We start from the raw sequence: 17,944 nt of genomic DNA, 5'->3' as shown, positions 1-17,944 counted from the left end.
CCATGGTTGTAACTCAGCTTTGCAATTCTATGGAAGACAGCAAAGTTTTTTCATGACCTTCACCGGATGGGTGTGCCTGAAAGTTTGCATGGTTTGGTTAAGTTTTAAGAAATAGGAAATCCAAACTTTTAGTATTCATTGCATCCCATCAGCCAGTTTCTCATAGGGTTCTTTACATACTTCCATAACTGAAAAGGAGCCCCAAATCTGATCCACCTTTTGTTTCTTGGACTTTAAAAGGTTATAACAATGAGCACATTGAATCACAGTTGAAAGCCTCCTGTGTGTTTTATTTTGCTCAGTTAAATAAGACGAAGCATTGGATTGAGACACCTCTAATACCCACCTCAGAATACCCTTTATGGAGAAGGTTGTTTTGCCTAAGTTACACTCTGTATTGAAGGAAGAACTAAATTGACTGAGACAAGACTGATTTACTATATTTCTAATGCTTAGATGTCAGCTGGTTCCTCCACTCAAAATGAATGCTCTTCATCTGTTTCTCACTCATCCATCAAGAATGATTTGAAGATTTAAAGTTAATACAGTATAGAATAGAATAGAATAGAATAGAATAGAATAGAATAGAATAGAATTTTTTATTGGCCAAGTGTGATTGGACACACAAGGAATTTGTCTTGGTGCATATGCTCTCAGTGTGATAAAAGAAAAGATACGTTCATCAAGGTACAACATTTACAACACAATTGATGGTCAATATATCAATATAAATCATAAGGATTGCCAGCAACAAAGTTACAGTTATACAGTCATAAGTGGAAGGAGATTGGTGATGGGAACGATGAGAAGATTAATAGTAGTGCAGATTTAGTAAATAGTTTGACAGTGTTGAAGGAATTATTTGTTTAGCAGAGTGATGGCCTTCGGGAAAAAATTGTTCTTGTGTCTAGTTGTTCTGGTGTGCAGTGCTCTATAGCGTCGTTTTGAGGGTAGGAGTTGAAACAGCTTATGTCCAGGATGTGAGGGATCTGTAAATATTTTCACGGCCCTCTTCTTGATTCGTGCAGTATACAGGTCCTCAATGGAAGGCAGGTTGGTAGCAATTATTTTTTCTGCAGTGAGACAATATACAAATGGTTTGAGCCTTACAATTACCAGCTGCTGATTTTGTGGACAATTTTCCAGTATCTGCAATAAAGCAGTCTTTAAAAAAAAAAGCTATGTCTTTGAATCTCTGCCTAATAAGCTGTCTATTCCAGAATCAGCCTAAGTAAAGCCTGACTATTTCTTGTAGGGTCTCATAGGCTTCCCTGGAGAAAGAGGAGCAAAAGGAGATAAAGGGAATGAAGGACCACAAGGACCACCAGGACGTGCCATTGGAGAACAGGGGCCAAGAGGATTACCTGGGCAGCCAGGGGAGCCTGGGAAACCTGGAATTCCAGGGCTGCCAGGCCGGGCAGGAGAACTTGGAGAAGCAGGGAGGCCTGGAGAGAAAGTAAGCAGTAGTGTGAGCCCCGACTGAAAAGCTAAAAAAAAAAATCATGAAGTAAAATAGTCTTGATTTGCTCGTTGTATGAATGTATGCTTTGATTTTATACATTTTGATGTTCTTGGCTTTAGAGGGAACCTCTTAAATGGGATTGTCTATTATAAAACACATCTGAATACTTATTTATTCATCGGAGAACCTGTATGTATTTATTTATGTCACTATAAAGTTCTGTAACTGACAAATACAAAACAGTATACATAATAACAGTAAAACCATTTAAAGTACCTATAATAGTTCCTCACCACAAGAGGAAAAAAAAACACCACACGATAACCTCAAGTTCCCTAGAAAGCTTCATGAATCCCCCCTCCCAAAAAAGAATCCACTTTACATTTCTAAGCTTAAACTGAGATTAGAGATTGTTAGAAGTCATGCAACTATATTGATTGTTTATCTCTTTTTAAAATGTTATTTTCGTATTTCAGGGAGACAGGGGTGAGCAGGGTGCAAAAGGAGAACAGGTGAGTAAGAGAAAAAGTCCTTTTGAAGTAGGAATAAAACTCAGCTCCTTGTGACTTTATAGACCTATGTTATTGTTTTGGCAATGGTATGAAATTGGTTTGCCGTTGTGTTCTCCTGTAATATTTTTAGATTCTCCTATCTAGTGCGTAGTAGGAGATTCTGTCAAATTGAGATGCCAAGGATGCTTGCATGCTCTTTACTTCACTAAATCCTGGGGTTGTACTGACACAGGCATCTTCTGCCTTTATGGACAATCTACCCATCCCATCCAAAGAGATGAATGCCAGGCTGCATAGCAGATCACCCTGGCTCAGTAGAAAGCCCCTGTCTAATGCAGAAATTGCAATTTGAGATGAAGTGAAATGCTCCCGCTTTGGACCAGATCGGCCGATCCGGTAGTGATGGCGGCAGATGGTTCAGAGAACCAGTAGCAAAAATCCCTGGCCCCCCGCCCAATGCCCAGTCGTCAGCTTCCCCACTTTCTGCTACTTTTAAAAAATGCTTTTAAAAGGTAAAAAAAAAGGCTCTGACAATCCCAGCTGAGCTGCCTGGTTGTCAGAGCCTTTTTTTTACTTTTAAAAGCATTTTTTACAACCTATTCAGCTGAATAGGTTGTAAAAAATGCTTTTAAAAGGTAAAAAAAAGGCTCTGATGATCATAGCTGAGCCGCGCGATGTCAGAGCCTATTTGGCCAAATAAGTTGTAAAAAAATGCTTTTAAAAGTAAAAAAAAAAAGATCGCGTGCCACAGCTGATCACCCCCCCCCGTGGATTTCCATATGTGTTTGTAGATCTGCATTTGCTCTGCATTACTCCCCGATTAGTTTTCACACATTAGTTCCCACACGATTCTGTTTATAGTCAGATTTCAAGTAATCACAGTCCTCTACATATGTGTGCCCACACATACAGTATGTATGTGTGTGTGTATATGTCCAAATCATAAATTGACATTTAGAGCCCTGCTCAAAGCAATGTTTCTTTGAGGAAATTGGAAACTGAAATCCATCCCCTTCTATCATTGCTTTTCTAATCTAAAATCCACTGACCTAGAAATCACCTGCCTTGCATCTTTTCTCTTGTTTTGTAAGATATCTAGATTCTGTTATAGTTTTTTGTAAGTAAACTGCACTTAGCCTGAAAAATAACTCATGATCTCTGATCTTTTCTCTTTAAAGTCAACATAGAAGGTTTGTAGCTGCAACCCAGGGAGAGGCAAAAGAGAAGTGACCTCTAGCAACGGTGCATTTTGTTGATTTTTACCTGGTATTTCTTGTCCACAGGGTAGAGATGGCCCCCCAGGTCCTCCGGGCCCACCAGGACCCAAGGTCTGTTGGATTTAAAATAATTTGGCTACCAAATTACAAAAGATTAAGAAGTTAATTTTTTTTATCTTTAAGAAGAAGAGTACATGACCTACTATATTTTCCAATCCTTATATTTTATAATTCTATGGAAGGAAACTGGTGGACATTTGAGGTAATATCTGTCTTGAAGAGACCAGGGTGGCTCAGGCTGTAAGACAGCCTGTTATTAAACACAGCTGCTTGCAATTACTGCAGGCTCGAGTCCCACCAGGCCCAAGGTTGACTCAGCCTTCCATCCTTTATAAGGTAGGTAAAATGAGGACCCAGATTGTTGGGGGCAATTAAAGTTGACTTTGTATATAAATATACAAATAGGATGAGACTATTGCCTTACACAATGTAAGCCGCCCTGAGTCTTCGGAGAAGGGCAGGATATAAATGTAAATAAATTTTTAAAAAAAGCAACCATGAGATAGCTATTCTTTTGTGTTTCTTTTCCCTGGAAAGAATGGATGGGTTTACGACATCACCATGAATTTAGCTCAGCTTGAAGTATATTTTATTTTATCCTAATAAGCATTTTCCTAAACTGATAAAATCCATACAAAAGTTGCTGTTTTGCAAGCCATTCAGTCGTCAACATGGAACAGAGAAAAGAGGGGCTCAGTGTGATGCCTCTGTTTGTATTTCATGTCATATTGAGCACTGCCAATCTAGTATTTAATGATTAAGTCTAGGGGTTCTGTACATTTTAGGTAAGGAGGGCATTTGTAGAATAATTATTCCATGATTAGTATGAGTAATCTTTTTTTTATTATCCATGGGATTGAATTGGAATTTGAGTTGTTGCCTAGGAAAATTGATAGATTCATCAAGCACATGGATCTTTCAATATTTATTGTTTAAATATGAACAATCCCAACTTCAGTTACTGTTTATGTATGTGAAAGCCCTTGGTATGTGATAATCATGCACTTTCTGGGGGAGAGTTGAAACGTCATTAAATCGGAGAAGTTCTATAGCTGTGTTGAGAATGTGACTTTTGTTGATGATATTGTGATCACAAACAGGAATCTGTAGTAGTTTGTATGAGAGAGAGGCAGAGGCTGTCAGACAGACTGATGACATGACTGACGTATTTATGTGCTTTCAGGTCGATTCAGGAATAGAAGGGAGCCTCTCTGGATTTCCTGGGGAACGTGGACCTATAGGACCCAAGGGAAGCAAGGTTAGTGAATGCCTCCCCCCCCCTTATTTTTTTCAATCGAATTATCTTCCTATATCGTGTGCATTTTGATTGGGAAGCATCCTATAGGATTACAATGGAAGGATTCAACATTTCTGTGATCTTGCAATCATATATCATCTTCTAGTTGCTGTTTTTTAAAAAATTGTATATTTAAGAGCAATGGTGACACAGTGTTTAGAATGCAGCCGATTCAGCTCACTTCCGGGAGTTTGATCCTGATCGGCTCAAGGTTGACTCAGTCTTCCTTCCAAGGTCGGTAAAAATGAGGACTCAGATTGTTGGGGGCAATATGCTGGCTCTTAGAGAGGGCTGCAAACACCATGGAGCAGTATATAAGTCTAAGTGCTATTGCTATATAAACTATATTCACTAATTAACTGTATGACTAGTTTGACCTTAATATTTGATGGGCTATATTTATTGTTGAGAAAAAAACAGGAGTTGTATTTTTAACAAGAGATATTCTGCTCTCTTCTGTGACCAGAAACTCTTTTGGTCGTAAATGGTTTATTAACATAGTGTCCCAGCTACTGAGAATTTGTTGATGAATTGTTTTGATAGCAGGACATATCCCTCAGCATTTGTTTTAGTAAAGCCCTTGTACTTTAAGGCGTGGAGGTAACCATTCCCTTTTTTTATTCTTGCACAGGGAAGCCCAGGAGAAGATGGTGTAAAGGGCTCCAGGGGCGATAAGGTCTGAATGTAGTAAGTTTCTCATCTCTGCACTTCTCCAGCTGTCCTTGTGTCTGTTTCTGTGCCTCCACTTGCTAGAGGGGACTCTTCTTTCCTGCAAGATCTTGCTTTAATATTATTTTGTCTCTTCCGTCTCTTTCATTGCCTTAATGAATAATTCAGCAGCCCCAGGGGGTCTTTTATTCACAAAGCTGAATAAAAAGCACACCTGCTGTGACTCAGAAGTTCATCCTGTTTGAAACCCAAATAGCTTGCTTCCACCAGGTTTCAGCCAGGGTGTTATGGGGCAGGTATGGCAAGGCTGGTGCAACTTGTCCCTTTCTCTCTTTCTTTTCCACATGGCTTGTTCACCAAGTCACCTGCCAATCTTCCCAGTGCTTTCCTTCCCCTATTCTCAGTTAACATTTGCTACGTATCACTGCCCTTGAATGAATTGAGCTATATCTGACTAACCTGCCTAACCTCTCCGCTATCTCATGCAGTGATTTGCACAACTCTAATTTTTCATTGTCAGAGCAGTGGTTCAGTGAGTAAGAGGGGGATAGCTTTGTCCACCAAGATTACTTATCTCCTTTGATTGTATTGCCATTTCTATTAGTGACCATGAATTTTCTACAAGAATCTTTTGCCATTGGTTTACATTATGCTTTCTTTTGGAACTAAGGCTGAAAATGTGGGGGTTTTTTCTTCTGTTTGTTTATAATTACAGATCAATTTTCTGTAATCAGACTAGAAACTGTGTATTGGCTTCATTTCTGTCTGAAACATTTAAAATGCTATGAAATGGTTATGTCAAAATATTGATGAAGGAGTCAAGGAAGAGTTGGTAATCTTTTTTGTGGCAAAACCCACAGGAAGAGGAACAGTGACATTATTCACAATCACTTATTAAATCTTGTAGTTAACGGTATTGTTTACCTGTTGCTTGTATGTCTTTCAGATTAACAATTGCTTAAATTGAGCAACCATAAACATTTGATAAATAAATAATCACATCATGGAAGTGGCCTTCTTTTTTTAAAAAAATTAAAAATTATACTGGGTTTTTATTTTATTCTTTGTGCTATTTTTGCATTTAAGAAACGTTAAAGAAATTATAGTAAAGTATAATATACTAATATTGAACCTAAATATGTAGTTAAAAGCATCAAATCCATTGCCTTGAATAAAACCTAGGACTTTTTCAGATTTGCTTCGAAAGAGCATACAGGAGATCTCAGCTTTTCAGTGGCCTTTGTAGAAGGCAAAGGAGAAAGGCAGAGCTCTCCTGGTCTTGGCAGGCTTTCTACTTTTGGTTGATCTGAGCCAGGGGTGTCAAATATACAGGCATCACCAAAAAGAGGACAAAAAGCGACTCAAATTTCCGTAGAAAATTATTAATCTTATGCATAAATGCAAAATTACAAATCATTACTAGGTGAAATAGAAATATATTTCAATAGAACAGGAACATCTAGAGCAGGGGGGTCAAACTGGCGGCTTGTAGGCCAGATGCATCACCCCCCAGGCCACACCCACCCCAGCTCCACAAAGGGAGGAAACGTCGCAAAACATCATGTGACAGCAATGTGCCACGGCAAGTTTGACACCCACGATCTGAGCTAACCAGCAGAAATTAAACTGGCCATTGCGGTACAATCAATGATCTTGGCATGTGTGATATGGGGAGTTGACACCATAGAACTGCCAATTTCCCTTTTGTGATGTTATACCGTCTTGGGTTGCAGGGTGAAGCTGGTCAAAAAGGGGAGAGAGGTGAAGCTGGTGAAAAGGGCAGGGATGGCATTCCAGTGAGTATCAATGATGGATCATTGTCAAAATGATGGCAGCTGTTGAAAACAAAGCAATTCTGACATCAACATTTATTCTGGGGTTTTTTAAAACAATGAACGTCTTACTTTCAGAATGGGTCCTTTCTATTACCATGTATAGTTATCATTGCATTGCACCACTGTGGCTTTGTTGTCTGCTACTTATTCTCCATCTTCTGCAGGGACTTCCAGGAGAGAGGGGCCTTCCTGGGTCAGAAGGGAAAGCGGTAAGTATAAAAGGATCAGCATTGGCAGAGAAAATCCTATGGCACAGGGGAAAAAAGAGAGGCAGGAGAAGATAACACAGGAAAAGAAGTATTGTTGGAATTCTATATGAGAGAACGTGACAGGGAGTTCAGTGAAACACACAAGTCCCAAAGAGAAGGTAAGCTCCTACATCCCACAAGATGACAATATTTAATGGACCTGGAGCACACCCACTCTGCTGAAAAGTTGGGCAGAAAGGTGGGCAGAAACAATTGGAGTGTTGTGTCTGGCCCGCTCTCACAGCAGCCGGGGCCTTCTTATCTGCTCCCGAACACGGAGGAATGTATGCCTCCCGGCCCCAGTCCTGGCTCCATGCCCAGACAAGCTGAAGAGGAGGGGGCACCTCCCGGTCCCAGCCCTGGTTCCATGCCCAGGCAAACGGAGCAGCTAGACCCCTCCCCCTCCTCCACAGCATGTGAGCCTGAGGAAAGTTTATTTCCAACAGCTGCTGATTGGAGTGACCCTCGCATCAGAAGACTGGATAGGCGGAGGCAACAGAAGGAAGGGAGGGGCAGGCCTTAATGAGTACTGAGTCATGGAGCCACACCCCATGGCCTATATAAAGGATCTGCTTTCTGGCAGTCTCTGAGTCAGGGAAAGTCGAACTTATCTTGCTGAAGTCACTTTCTGGTCTCCTGCCTGCTCTGAGGACTTTGCTAGGACTTTGGGCAGAGCTGCAGAGGCAAGCCTGATTCGGATTTCCCTGACCCGGCCATCAGCGGAGGAGTGGGACACGACATGGAGACAACTTGTCTCTCCATGAAAAACATTCTGCTTATTGGAACCACAATGTCTTAGTAGCACTGAGAAGCCAGGATACATTTTCTTTATGAACTACGTTTGAAACTAGTTTTCACACGTTTCATAATAATAATTAGTTTTAAGTATAAATTGGGTTGACTTATCAAATCATTTCAAGAGCTCTTCTTGCTAAACTCTTGTATAATTGGATCTGACGTATTATCAGTGCCTTAGCAGACCATATTCAGTTTAGGAAAGTCTCAACAGAAGGGTTTTGCTTACTCTTCATCACTTATAATTATGGTTGTTTTTTACATATGTCCAGTACACCTATAAACAGACACGTGAGTTACTGTTCAAAATATACAGAACTATCCAAGTATTCGAACAAGAGATATGAATATATTGGAATCAATCAACTATTTTGTGATGACATTTTGTTTCTTTTGTTTGATTTTTTTTGAGCCAGTTTGGTCAAGTGGTTAAGGTACCAGATTAAAAAGCAGGAGGCCAAAAAGCCAGGAGCTCAAATCCCATTTTAGCTATGAACAGTAGCATGGTGACTTTGGGCCAGTCATTCTCTCAACCCAACCCATGTCACAAGATTGTTGTGGTGGGAAAAAAATAGTAGGAGGTATTTGCGTTGGATATGTTCACCACCTTGAGTTATTTGTTAAGATAATGAAGGCATGATATAGATGGATATATGGATGGATAGATTAAATTAAATTAGATTAGATTAGATTAGATTAGATTAAACTAAACTAAACCAAACCAAACCAAACCAAACCAAACCAAACTAAATAAAAAACTTAAATTATAGAATGAAATTGTTAGGCTTAATATCATAACACTGGAGTTTATTAATTTGTTTTAGGTATCAGAATCAGCTTAAAATCCTTCCATTCAAGTATCACTTTTGGCTACCCCGAGTTTCCCATCATTTCAGAGAGAAACAGTGGGGTGTAGTATAATGAATGGCATTTATTAAACAGATAAAAATTGGACAATTCTGCAGAACATGTGCAGAACATCCAAATTTCTGCAATAGGCTCCGTTACCAACAGGTGTGCAAATTGCTCTGAAGCACCTAGTTGCACTATTGTCGGTACCTCCTCATCCTAAACATGCATTTTTCTGGGGTTCCATTGCTAACGTACACAGCTTTCTCCAGGAGATACTGGCGGACGCAGCAATGAGAAGACCCTCCCTAAGAAAGTTCTTTCAGATGACAACATCGCGCTTCCTTGTGGTTGTATATTCATATGTCTGTATATGTTCTTGCCTCCATCTAGGGCTTACAGGGTATTAGAGGGCCCCCCGGCCCAGCTGTAAGTAACTTTTATACCTAAGCTGCAGCAGCCCTGAGTCCTTGACTGTGGTTGGCTTTCTATGCCCGCTCGCTTTCTTTTTAGCGCAGAATGAACTGCTCTGCCTTGCCGATTTGTGAGGCCATCCAAAGCTTGCTTCTGAGATTGCTCTGGGTCTCACTAACTCTTTGGGTCTTTGCCTTGGATCTTTGCAGGGCTTGCCAGGTTTCCCTGGAGTTCTGGGCAGACCGGTAGGTGCTCCTTTCCCCTTTCCCTCTCCTGTATCTCACCCACGTCCCACCTTGCATGCAGCACAATGCGTCTTCTTACTAATCATGGGGGTGGGAGGAGGAGGTTGCATTGCAGGGCTAATTAGCATGGTCAGCTTTGCTAAAGGAAGAGAGAGACCCTGGCATGGTGACCAAAGATGAGTTCAACAGAGGGACACAAAGCAAACCACTTAAGTTCTTTTTTTTCATTGGTCAAATGCAAGATGTAATAAGGAAGCTCTTGTGGTATTTTTAAATCACTTTGTGAAAGGAATGAATGTATAGTATCAATAGTAATAAAATATTATGAATTACACATCAGTATTTAATAATAGCAATAATGCAGCATAATATTTGTGTGTGTTTGTATACATTTATTTCACAATATGTTAGTATTGCTATGTTATTTTAGAATTTAAAATTGAAGGACTATAGAGCAACCAGGAAATGGCAGTCACAAATTGACCCAATGTTTCAACTAGCTGTCTCCATCATCCTGTTGTATCCAGAAAACTGACATTTGGACAGTACAGCACTGAGAAAATATTGCTGTCATGTATGCAAAACATTGTGACATACCTGTATGCACCATAATTTCCCACGCTATATTCTCTCTATATAGAAAAAGATAGACGTCACAGCAAAAATGAGTTGATAAAAATGACTCTGAACTTGCTCTTAATGGGGAGTTCACAAGAACATGATGTAAGGAGGCTCAAATAATTAATTATTCCAGACCTGTTATCAGCTGATATTATCAGCTAATATTATTAGCTAATATTATTAGATTGTAACAATTAGACTTTAATAGTCAATATTATTTAAAATTCTAGAATAAGCAACGTTTGGTTTTTCAGTGATCCGGCTTATATGGAATGGGTAAAGATCTCATTTGAAGTCAAGTATTTTGACAAATCTATTTTGTGGTCCTTCAGTTCTAAAAAAAAGCTACTTCAGATGTGTATCAGTACCACATCTACCACTGAGAATGTCTTTTCATTTCAACAGGGAAATCCAGGGGATCCTGGATCACCAGGCCCTCCTGTAAGTAAACCTGGTTCTTTTCTTTTAAAAATATTACACCACAGTATCCACCTCGTTGAATAGATAAAATAAAGTTTATAGAAAAATTTGGGTCTCTTAATGTATTGGATAATCTTATAAAACTTTGAAATAGGCTCTTAATAGCAGATAGCAAACCCAGTTGGTCAAGGACAGAATGGCATGCATTTTATGGATGATTTCTAATTATGTTGTCTTTGCAATTCTACACCAGTCTTGTCATTTTCTCAGAATTGTTGAGCTAATTTATCAATGAAGAAGCAGTGGATAAAAGTTGTCTCCTTATCACTAAAGATTCACTGAATTCAGAACATGGATTATTTTGGTTTAAGGTTTGTTAGTAACTGAGGTTTTGAGGTTTTGTTCAGGTCAGTAAATAGACAGTTTTGATTGAAGTTCATTTATATAGAAATGTATATGTCTTAGGGTAGTGGGACATTTTTTTAAATAAAAGCAACCTTACCTTCAGAAAATGCCAATGACACAGTAAAGACAAGTTAGCATGCCGTATACAATATTTGAGTTAACTCAGTCATACTTGTGCTTTGACTACTGGAAATAATTGTCTTTTGTTTTCCTTAAGGGTCTTATCGGCCCACCTGGCACTCAAGGCATACCTGGAATAAAGGTATGTGACCTGATTTGATTGCTGGCTAGGGAATTCTGGAAGTTGAAGTCCACAAGTCTTAAAGTTGCCAAGGTTGGACACCCTTGCTCTAAAGATTGTGGAATCTTTCTTCAAACTAGTAGCACGGAAAAGATAGCCTGTCTCCCGGAATTTCTAATGTTATGCTATGTGATTCACCTACATTATCTTCTGTAGAAATTGAAACATTCGAAACTCAGTTTTCTCTCAAGCACAAGTAATAATGTGAAAGTTTCAGTTTTTATTTCTTATTTACAGGGAGATGTAGGAGAACCTGGGTCCAGCACACGAGTAAGTATCTTTAGGTTTCCCAAACACACGTTGCAGTAAGTCAAAAATGTTGTGGCCTACTGCTATTTCAAGGATTTGTTCATTGTCAAAAAACTACAGATACTCCTCAACTTATGACCACAATTAGGACAGGAACTTCAGCAATTAAGCAAAGCAGTTTGTGAGTGAGACCCTGTGGGTCTCCACTCAAGAGCTGAAAAGCCTCCCTGCTGAAATCCAAGCAGAATTTTCAACCTCGAGCCTCAAATACACTTGCACACAGCCTGCATTGGGTCTTCCCAGACCTCCTCCATCCCCTGTGGCACCCCGTGCTCTTTTCATTACTGTGCTTTTTCTGTGATCAGGAGCTGAAAATCCTCCCTGCTGAAACCCAAGGAAGATTTTCAGCCTCTAAGCAAAGAGAGACTCGCATGCAGTCTGCACTAGGCATCCCTGGGCCTCCCCTACCAGCCTGAAGAACTCTATGGTTCTTAGCATTGCCTCTCCACTTTCTGCTTGAATTTTGGCTCCCTCCCATCCCTAGGGGCTGGCTGAAAGAGCTGCCTGCCCAGGGAGTTCAGTTCCTTCACGTATGGAAGGAAACTCTAAGAGGCTGCATGAACTTCAGTATTTGAGCATCATTTCTGTACTCCATCAATGTGTTTAGCTCCCCTTGGCCAGCATCTCTCTCAGCCAATCCCAAGAAATGAGACAGAGTCTCTCAGCAGACAACAGAAGCTTGCAACCCTTTCCTGCCCCATTGACTGGCAGGGAAACTGGCAGAGAAGAATGCAAATGGAGATCACATGATTGTGAGGCACTTGGTAACCAGTTGAACAGGTTACCAAGCACCCAGATCGTGATCACCTGAGCAGAGGTGTGATTTTGCAACATTTTTTGATGGCCAGCACTCTTTCTGAGCCATTATATTATTGGACCATCATTAGACAAATGATTGTAAGTCTAGGAGTACCCACATAGATACATTTTGTGAATTTCCCTTTTAAAAATTGATATTTCCAAGGTCTGGGAAAGGGTCAGGATGGGAAAGCCATGCAATAGGTCTGATTGGATACCTGTTGATAACTTTGATCAAAGTGATTTTTTTTTCCTTGTAGGGTATGCCAGGCCCTCCAGGAAATGTGGGATTCCCAGGACCATCAGGATCTCCTGGGCCTGTGGTAGGTTGCAAATATCCTGCTTTAGTTTGAGAGAACTATTAAATTCCTGAACTGATCCCTATTTCTTGTTGGGCTGCTTTTTAGGGTCCACAGGGCCCTCCAGGGCTACCAGGACAAGTGGTAAGTTGCTTCTGCTCCTTCTTCTTCTTCTTCTTCAATTTTCCATAGGTTTTCACACTCTGTATGAAAATTTCACACTCTGTATCAAATTATTGTTTTTCTTAATGAATCAGGTTTTAATGTTCCTATGAACTGTAACTATTCACTAGGGTGAACCAGGAAAATCAGGTGTACCAGGAAGAGATGGAGTGTCTGGAAAAGATGGGGAGCCTGGACTGCCTGGCAAAATGGTATGTCACTGTGTGAAACTGCACAATTTATTTTATTTTATTTTATTTATTTATTTATTTTATCACAACAGTATATATAAGCATACGCATGAAAATAACTATATAATATGTAAGCATATATATAAGCATAAGTATGTAATAACTATATTAATTGGATATAATGAAAGGAAACAATAGGACAGGAACGGTAGGCACGTTTGTGCTCTTATGCACGCCCCTTATAGTCCTTTTAGGAATAGGGTGAGGTCAATAGTAGACAGTTTTTGGTTAAAGCTTTGGGGATTTTGAGAAGAGACCACAGAGTCAGGTAGTGTGTTCCAAGTATTAATAATTCTGTTACAGAAGTCATATTTTCTGCAATCAAGATTGAAGCGGTTAACATTAAGTTTAAATCTATTGTTTGCTCTTGTATTGTTGCGATTGAAGCTGAAGTAGTCTTCAACAGGAAGAACATTGCAATAGATGATTCTGTGAGTTAAACATAAGTCCTGTCGAAGGCGGCGTAGTTCTAAGTTTTCTAAATCCAAGATTTCAAGTCTGGTGGCATAAGGTATTTTGTTGTATTCAGAGGAATGGAGAACTCTTCTTGTAAAATATTTCTGGACACGTTCAATTGTATTGATGTCTGAAATGTGGTATGGGTTCCAGACAGGCGAGCTGTATTCAAGAATTGATCTAGCAAATGTTTTATAAGCTCTGGTTAGTAGTGTAGTGTTTCTGGAGAAGAAGCTACGCAAGATTAGGTTTACAACTCTTAAAGGCTTTTTTGCGATGTAGTTGCAGTGCGCTTTGGCACTTAGATCATTGGATATGAAAACTCCAAGGTCTTTAACAGGGTGGGGGGTCATCTATAAGGTAATGTCCATCGAGTTTGTATTTAGTGTTTAGATTCTTCTCCAATTCTTCTCCACTTAAGCAGTTTGGAGGCCATTCAACTCCATTAGATTAGGGCGGCTTTCAGAGTTAAAAGGTAATAAAATATTGAAGCGGGCAGTGAAGAATACAAACCATGCCCATCTGAAAAAAAGACAATTCCTCGCACAAATAAAATTTTATTGGGCCACACCCGTTCTTATCCAAGATCTGGGAAAAGAGCTAGGAGGTCAGAGATCTGTTTAACATCAGTGGGCTAGAAGCACACAAATCTCAGGGGTAAGGATGCTATTATTCCAAAGAGCAGGCATCCAACGGAGAAGGCAAACCTCCTGGGTGTTGATATGTTATATTACTTAGGGGAGCAAGACTGCATCCACTCTGATTATACAAGATAGGCAGAAAACGTTAGACATAAGCAGTCTTGCAACTTGACTTTTAAAACACGAGTGACACTAAAGTCATATAGATTATCTCATATGTCACCCAGAGTCACAGGATAGAGAGAAGGGTAGCATATACATTTAATAAATAAATGAATCTGAATATAATGGGAAATGTCGCTAAAAAAACATGGATAGAATAGAATAGAATAGAATTTTTATTGGCCAAGTGTGATTGGACACACAAGGAATTTGTCTTGGTGCATATGCTCTCAGTGTACATAAAAGAAAAGATACGTTCATCAAGGTACAACATTTACAACACAATTGATGGTCAATATATCAATATAAATCATAAGGATTGCCAGCAACAAGTTATAGTCATACAGTCATAAGTGGAAAGAGATTGGTGATGGGAACTATGAAACGATTAATAGTAGTGCAGATTCAGTAAATAGTCTGACAGTGTTGAGGGAATTATTTGTTTAGCAGAGTGATGGCCTTCGGGAAAAAACTGTTCTTGTGTCTAGTTGTTCTGGTGTGCAGTGCTCTATAGCGTCGTTTTGAGGGTAGGAGTTGAAACAGTTTATGTCCAGGATGCGAGGGATCTGCAAATATTTTCACGGCCCTCTTCTTGATTCGTGCAGTATACAGGTCCTCAATGGAAGGCAAGTTGGTAGCAATTATTTTTCCTGCAGTTCTAATTATCCTCTGAAGTCTGTGTTTTCTTGTTGGGTTGCAGAACCGAACCAGACAGTTATAGAGGTGCAAATGACAGACTCAATAATTCCTCTGTAGAATTGGATCAGCAGCTCCTTGGGCAGTTTGAGCTTACTGAGTTGGCAGAAAGAACATTCTTTGTTGTCCTTTTTAATGATGTTTTGATGTTAGCTGTCCATTTGAGATCTTGCGATATGATAGAACCCAGAAATTTGAAGGTTTCTACTGTTGATACTGTGTTGTCAAGTATTGTGAGAGGTGGAAGTATGGAAGGGTTTTCCTAAACTCTACCACCATTTCTACGGTTTTGAGTGTGTTCAGTTCCAGATTGTTTTGGTTGCACCACAAGGCTAGTTGTTCGACCTCTCGTCTATATGCGGATTCGTCATTGTCTCGAATGAGACCAATCACTGTTGTGTCATCTGCGAACTTCAGTAGCTTAACAAATGGATCATTGGAGATGCAGTCATTGGTATACAGAGAGAAGAGAAGTGGGGAGAGCACACAGCCTTGGGGCGCCCCTGTGCTAATTGTACAGGTATTTGATGTGATCTTGCTTAGCTTCACCTGCTGCTTCCTGTTTGTTAGGAAGCTTGTGATCCACTTACAAGTCTGTTCCGGTACCTGTAGCTGGTTTAGCTTAGTTAGAAGAATGTCTGGAATGATGGTATTGAATGCTGAACTAAAGTCTACAAAAAGGACCCTTGCATAGGTCTTTGGAGACTCAAGATGTTGTAGGATGTAGTGCAGAGCCATATTAACAGCATCATCTGTTGATCTATTTGCTCGGTATGCAAATTGCAAGGGGTCTAAGAGCGGATTCGTGATGGTTTTCAGGTAGGAAAGCACTAGCCTTTCAAAGGTTTTCATGACTACAGATGTTAGAGCAACTGGTCTGTAGTCATTCAGTTCCTTGATGGTGGGCTTCTTCGGCACTGGGATGATGGTAGAGCGTTTGAAGCAAGAAGGAACATAGCACATCTCTAGTGATTTATTGAAAATATGGGTGAAGATGGGGGCCAATTGGTCAGCACAGACTTTTAAGCAAGAAGGAGTTATCTTGTCTGGGCCTGGAGCTTTTCCTGGCTTTTGTCTGTGAAATAGGTCCTGCACTTCAGATTGTCAGATGCTACATCTTTTCTATCCTGCTCTATGGAGTGGAGAGTTGGTCTCTGACAGAAAGTCACTTAAAGAAACTAGAAGCATTTGAAATGTGGATTTACAGGTGACTGTTACATATAAGTTAGGTTAACAAAATCAGAAATGGGGAGGTGATAAGCCAAGGGAAATCATCAAAACCATTAAAAAGCTAAAGTTAGAATATTTTGGACATGTGATGTGACACCTGGAAAAATCAAGCATACTTCACTTAATCCTCCAAGAAAAGACTGAAAACAAATGAGCTCTAGGCTTCAAAATCTAAGGGACTGGTTTGGACAAAACGCAACAGCACTTTTTCGTGTAGCTGTTGATAAAAATAGGATTGCCAACATGATCAACAACGTCTGATGATAGATATGGCACAACAAGAAGAAGAATAGGATTATGTCACCAGTGTGGGATGCAGCAGCCTAGTGAAATCTGTGCTTCTATCCTCCTAAAAATGTTTGTTAATTGTTTTGTAGGGTATTCCAGGGCCTTCAGGATCTGCTGGTCCTAAAGGGGAGCCTGGAGATGCTGGGTCCCCAGGACAGGTGAGAGGCAACCTTTCCTTTCTTTATCCTTGATAGATACCTTACGTGTTTTCTTTTTTGCTCCCTTCTCTGTTTAGTAAGTTTTTAAAAATACATTTTTGCTTAAGTTTTAAATTATTTAAAAACCTGATGGCCTGTCAAAATAACACAGGTAGTTCTCTATTTATGACCACAGTTGGGCCCAAAATTTATGTTGCTAAGCCACGCAGCTGTTGTGTATTGCCCTATTTTGCAACCTTTTTGCCATATTTGTTAAGTGAATCATGCAGTTATTAAGCGAACCGAGCTTTCCCCATTGACTTTGATTGTCAGAAGCTGTCTGGGAAGGTTACAAATCACATGACCCCAGGACACTGCAGCCATCATAAATATACTGTGTGTTACTTTCCAAGTGTCCAAATGTGATTATGTGACCATGGAGATACTGCAATGATTGTGTGGAAACCAGTCATAAATCACCTTTTTCAGTGCCATTGTAATGTCATACATTCACTAAATAAATGTAGTGTAAGTTAAGGACCACCTGTAATTAAAGTTTGTTTTTCAAACCAAACATGTTTTAATTAGCTCTACAATAATAGAAGAGCTGTTCTATAATAGACAAACACCTATCAATTTTAGTATTCTGTTTCAACATGGCTTGGCGAGTTAAATCCTTGTAGGACATTTCCAACAGAAGATAAGTACAATAATACCCCCCTACTCATGTTTCCCAATAGTGGCTATGAAAAGTAATAATCTCGGCTAATAGAGTTGACATAAATATCACAATAGTGTTATCCTCCATATTTATATTTTTATTAGTTATCTCCTAAAACAGATTTCATAAGCATCATGCACTTGAAAAACTGATTTTTTTAATAGTTGAGTTACATCATAATCTAATCAAAGTCATCAGTCAGTATCTATCTTTGTTCCTTTTAATTTTTTCTTTTGATATGTACTGTATTATGTCAAACAACATAGGCCTCTTAAACATTTTTAATATTAGCTGTATTGTGTGCTACTTTGATTAATTCTAAAATATATTATTTAGCAATTGAAATAGCACTTAAACTTATATTCAGCTTCACAGTGCTTTATAGCCCTCTCTAAGTGGTTTACAGAGTCAGCATATTGCCCCCAACAATCTGGGTCCTTATTT

General features: G+C 39.5%; 1 protein-coding gene across 4 annotated transcripts in view; it reads left to right on the top strand.

Annotated features, from left to right (window-relative positions):
• The window catches only part of COL7A1 (collagen type VII alpha 1 chain), a 144,026-nt gene that overhangs the window by 96,986 nt on the left and 29,096 nt on the right, over positions 1–17,944 (top strand). For all 4 annotated transcript variants that reach the window (XM_058167156.1, XM_058167158.1, XM_058167157.1 and 1 more), the window contains exons 76-90: positions 1,256–1,456; positions 1,939–1,974; positions 3,258–3,302; positions 4,435–4,509; positions 5,180–5,224; positions 6,951–7,013; positions 7,217–7,261; positions 9,338–9,373; positions 10,630–10,665; positions 11,267–11,311; positions 11,588–11,620; positions 12,718–12,780; positions 12,865–12,900; positions 13,050–13,130; positions 16,732–16,800. In XM_058167156.1, coding sequence (XP_058023139.1) covers positions 1,256–1,456; positions 1,939–1,974; positions 3,258–3,302; positions 4,435–4,509; positions 5,180–5,224; positions 6,951–7,013; positions 7,217–7,261; positions 9,338–9,373; positions 10,630–10,665; positions 11,267–11,311; positions 11,588–11,620; positions 12,718–12,780; positions 12,865–12,900; positions 13,050–13,130; positions 16,732–16,800 — 909 coding nt within the window. The remainder of the gene's footprint in view (positions 1–1,255; positions 1,457–1,938; positions 1,975–3,257; positions 3,303–4,434; positions 4,510–5,179; positions 5,225–6,950; positions 7,014–7,216; positions 7,262–9,337; positions 9,374–10,629; positions 10,666–11,266; positions 11,312–11,587; positions 11,621–12,717; positions 12,781–12,864; positions 12,901–13,049; positions 13,131–16,731; positions 16,801–17,944) is intronic.

This window comes from Ahaetulla prasina, chromosome 2 (assembly GCF_028640845.1).
Source record: "Ahaetulla prasina isolate Xishuangbanna chromosome 2, ASM2864084v1, whole genome shotgun sequence".
In the NCBI taxonomy this organism is placed as follows: Eukaryota; Metazoa; Chordata; class Lepidosauria; order Squamata; family Colubridae; genus Ahaetulla; species Ahaetulla prasina.
The sequence above is the reverse complement of the archived record's forward strand: the minus strand, read 5'-3'. Positions and strand labels throughout refer to the sequence as shown.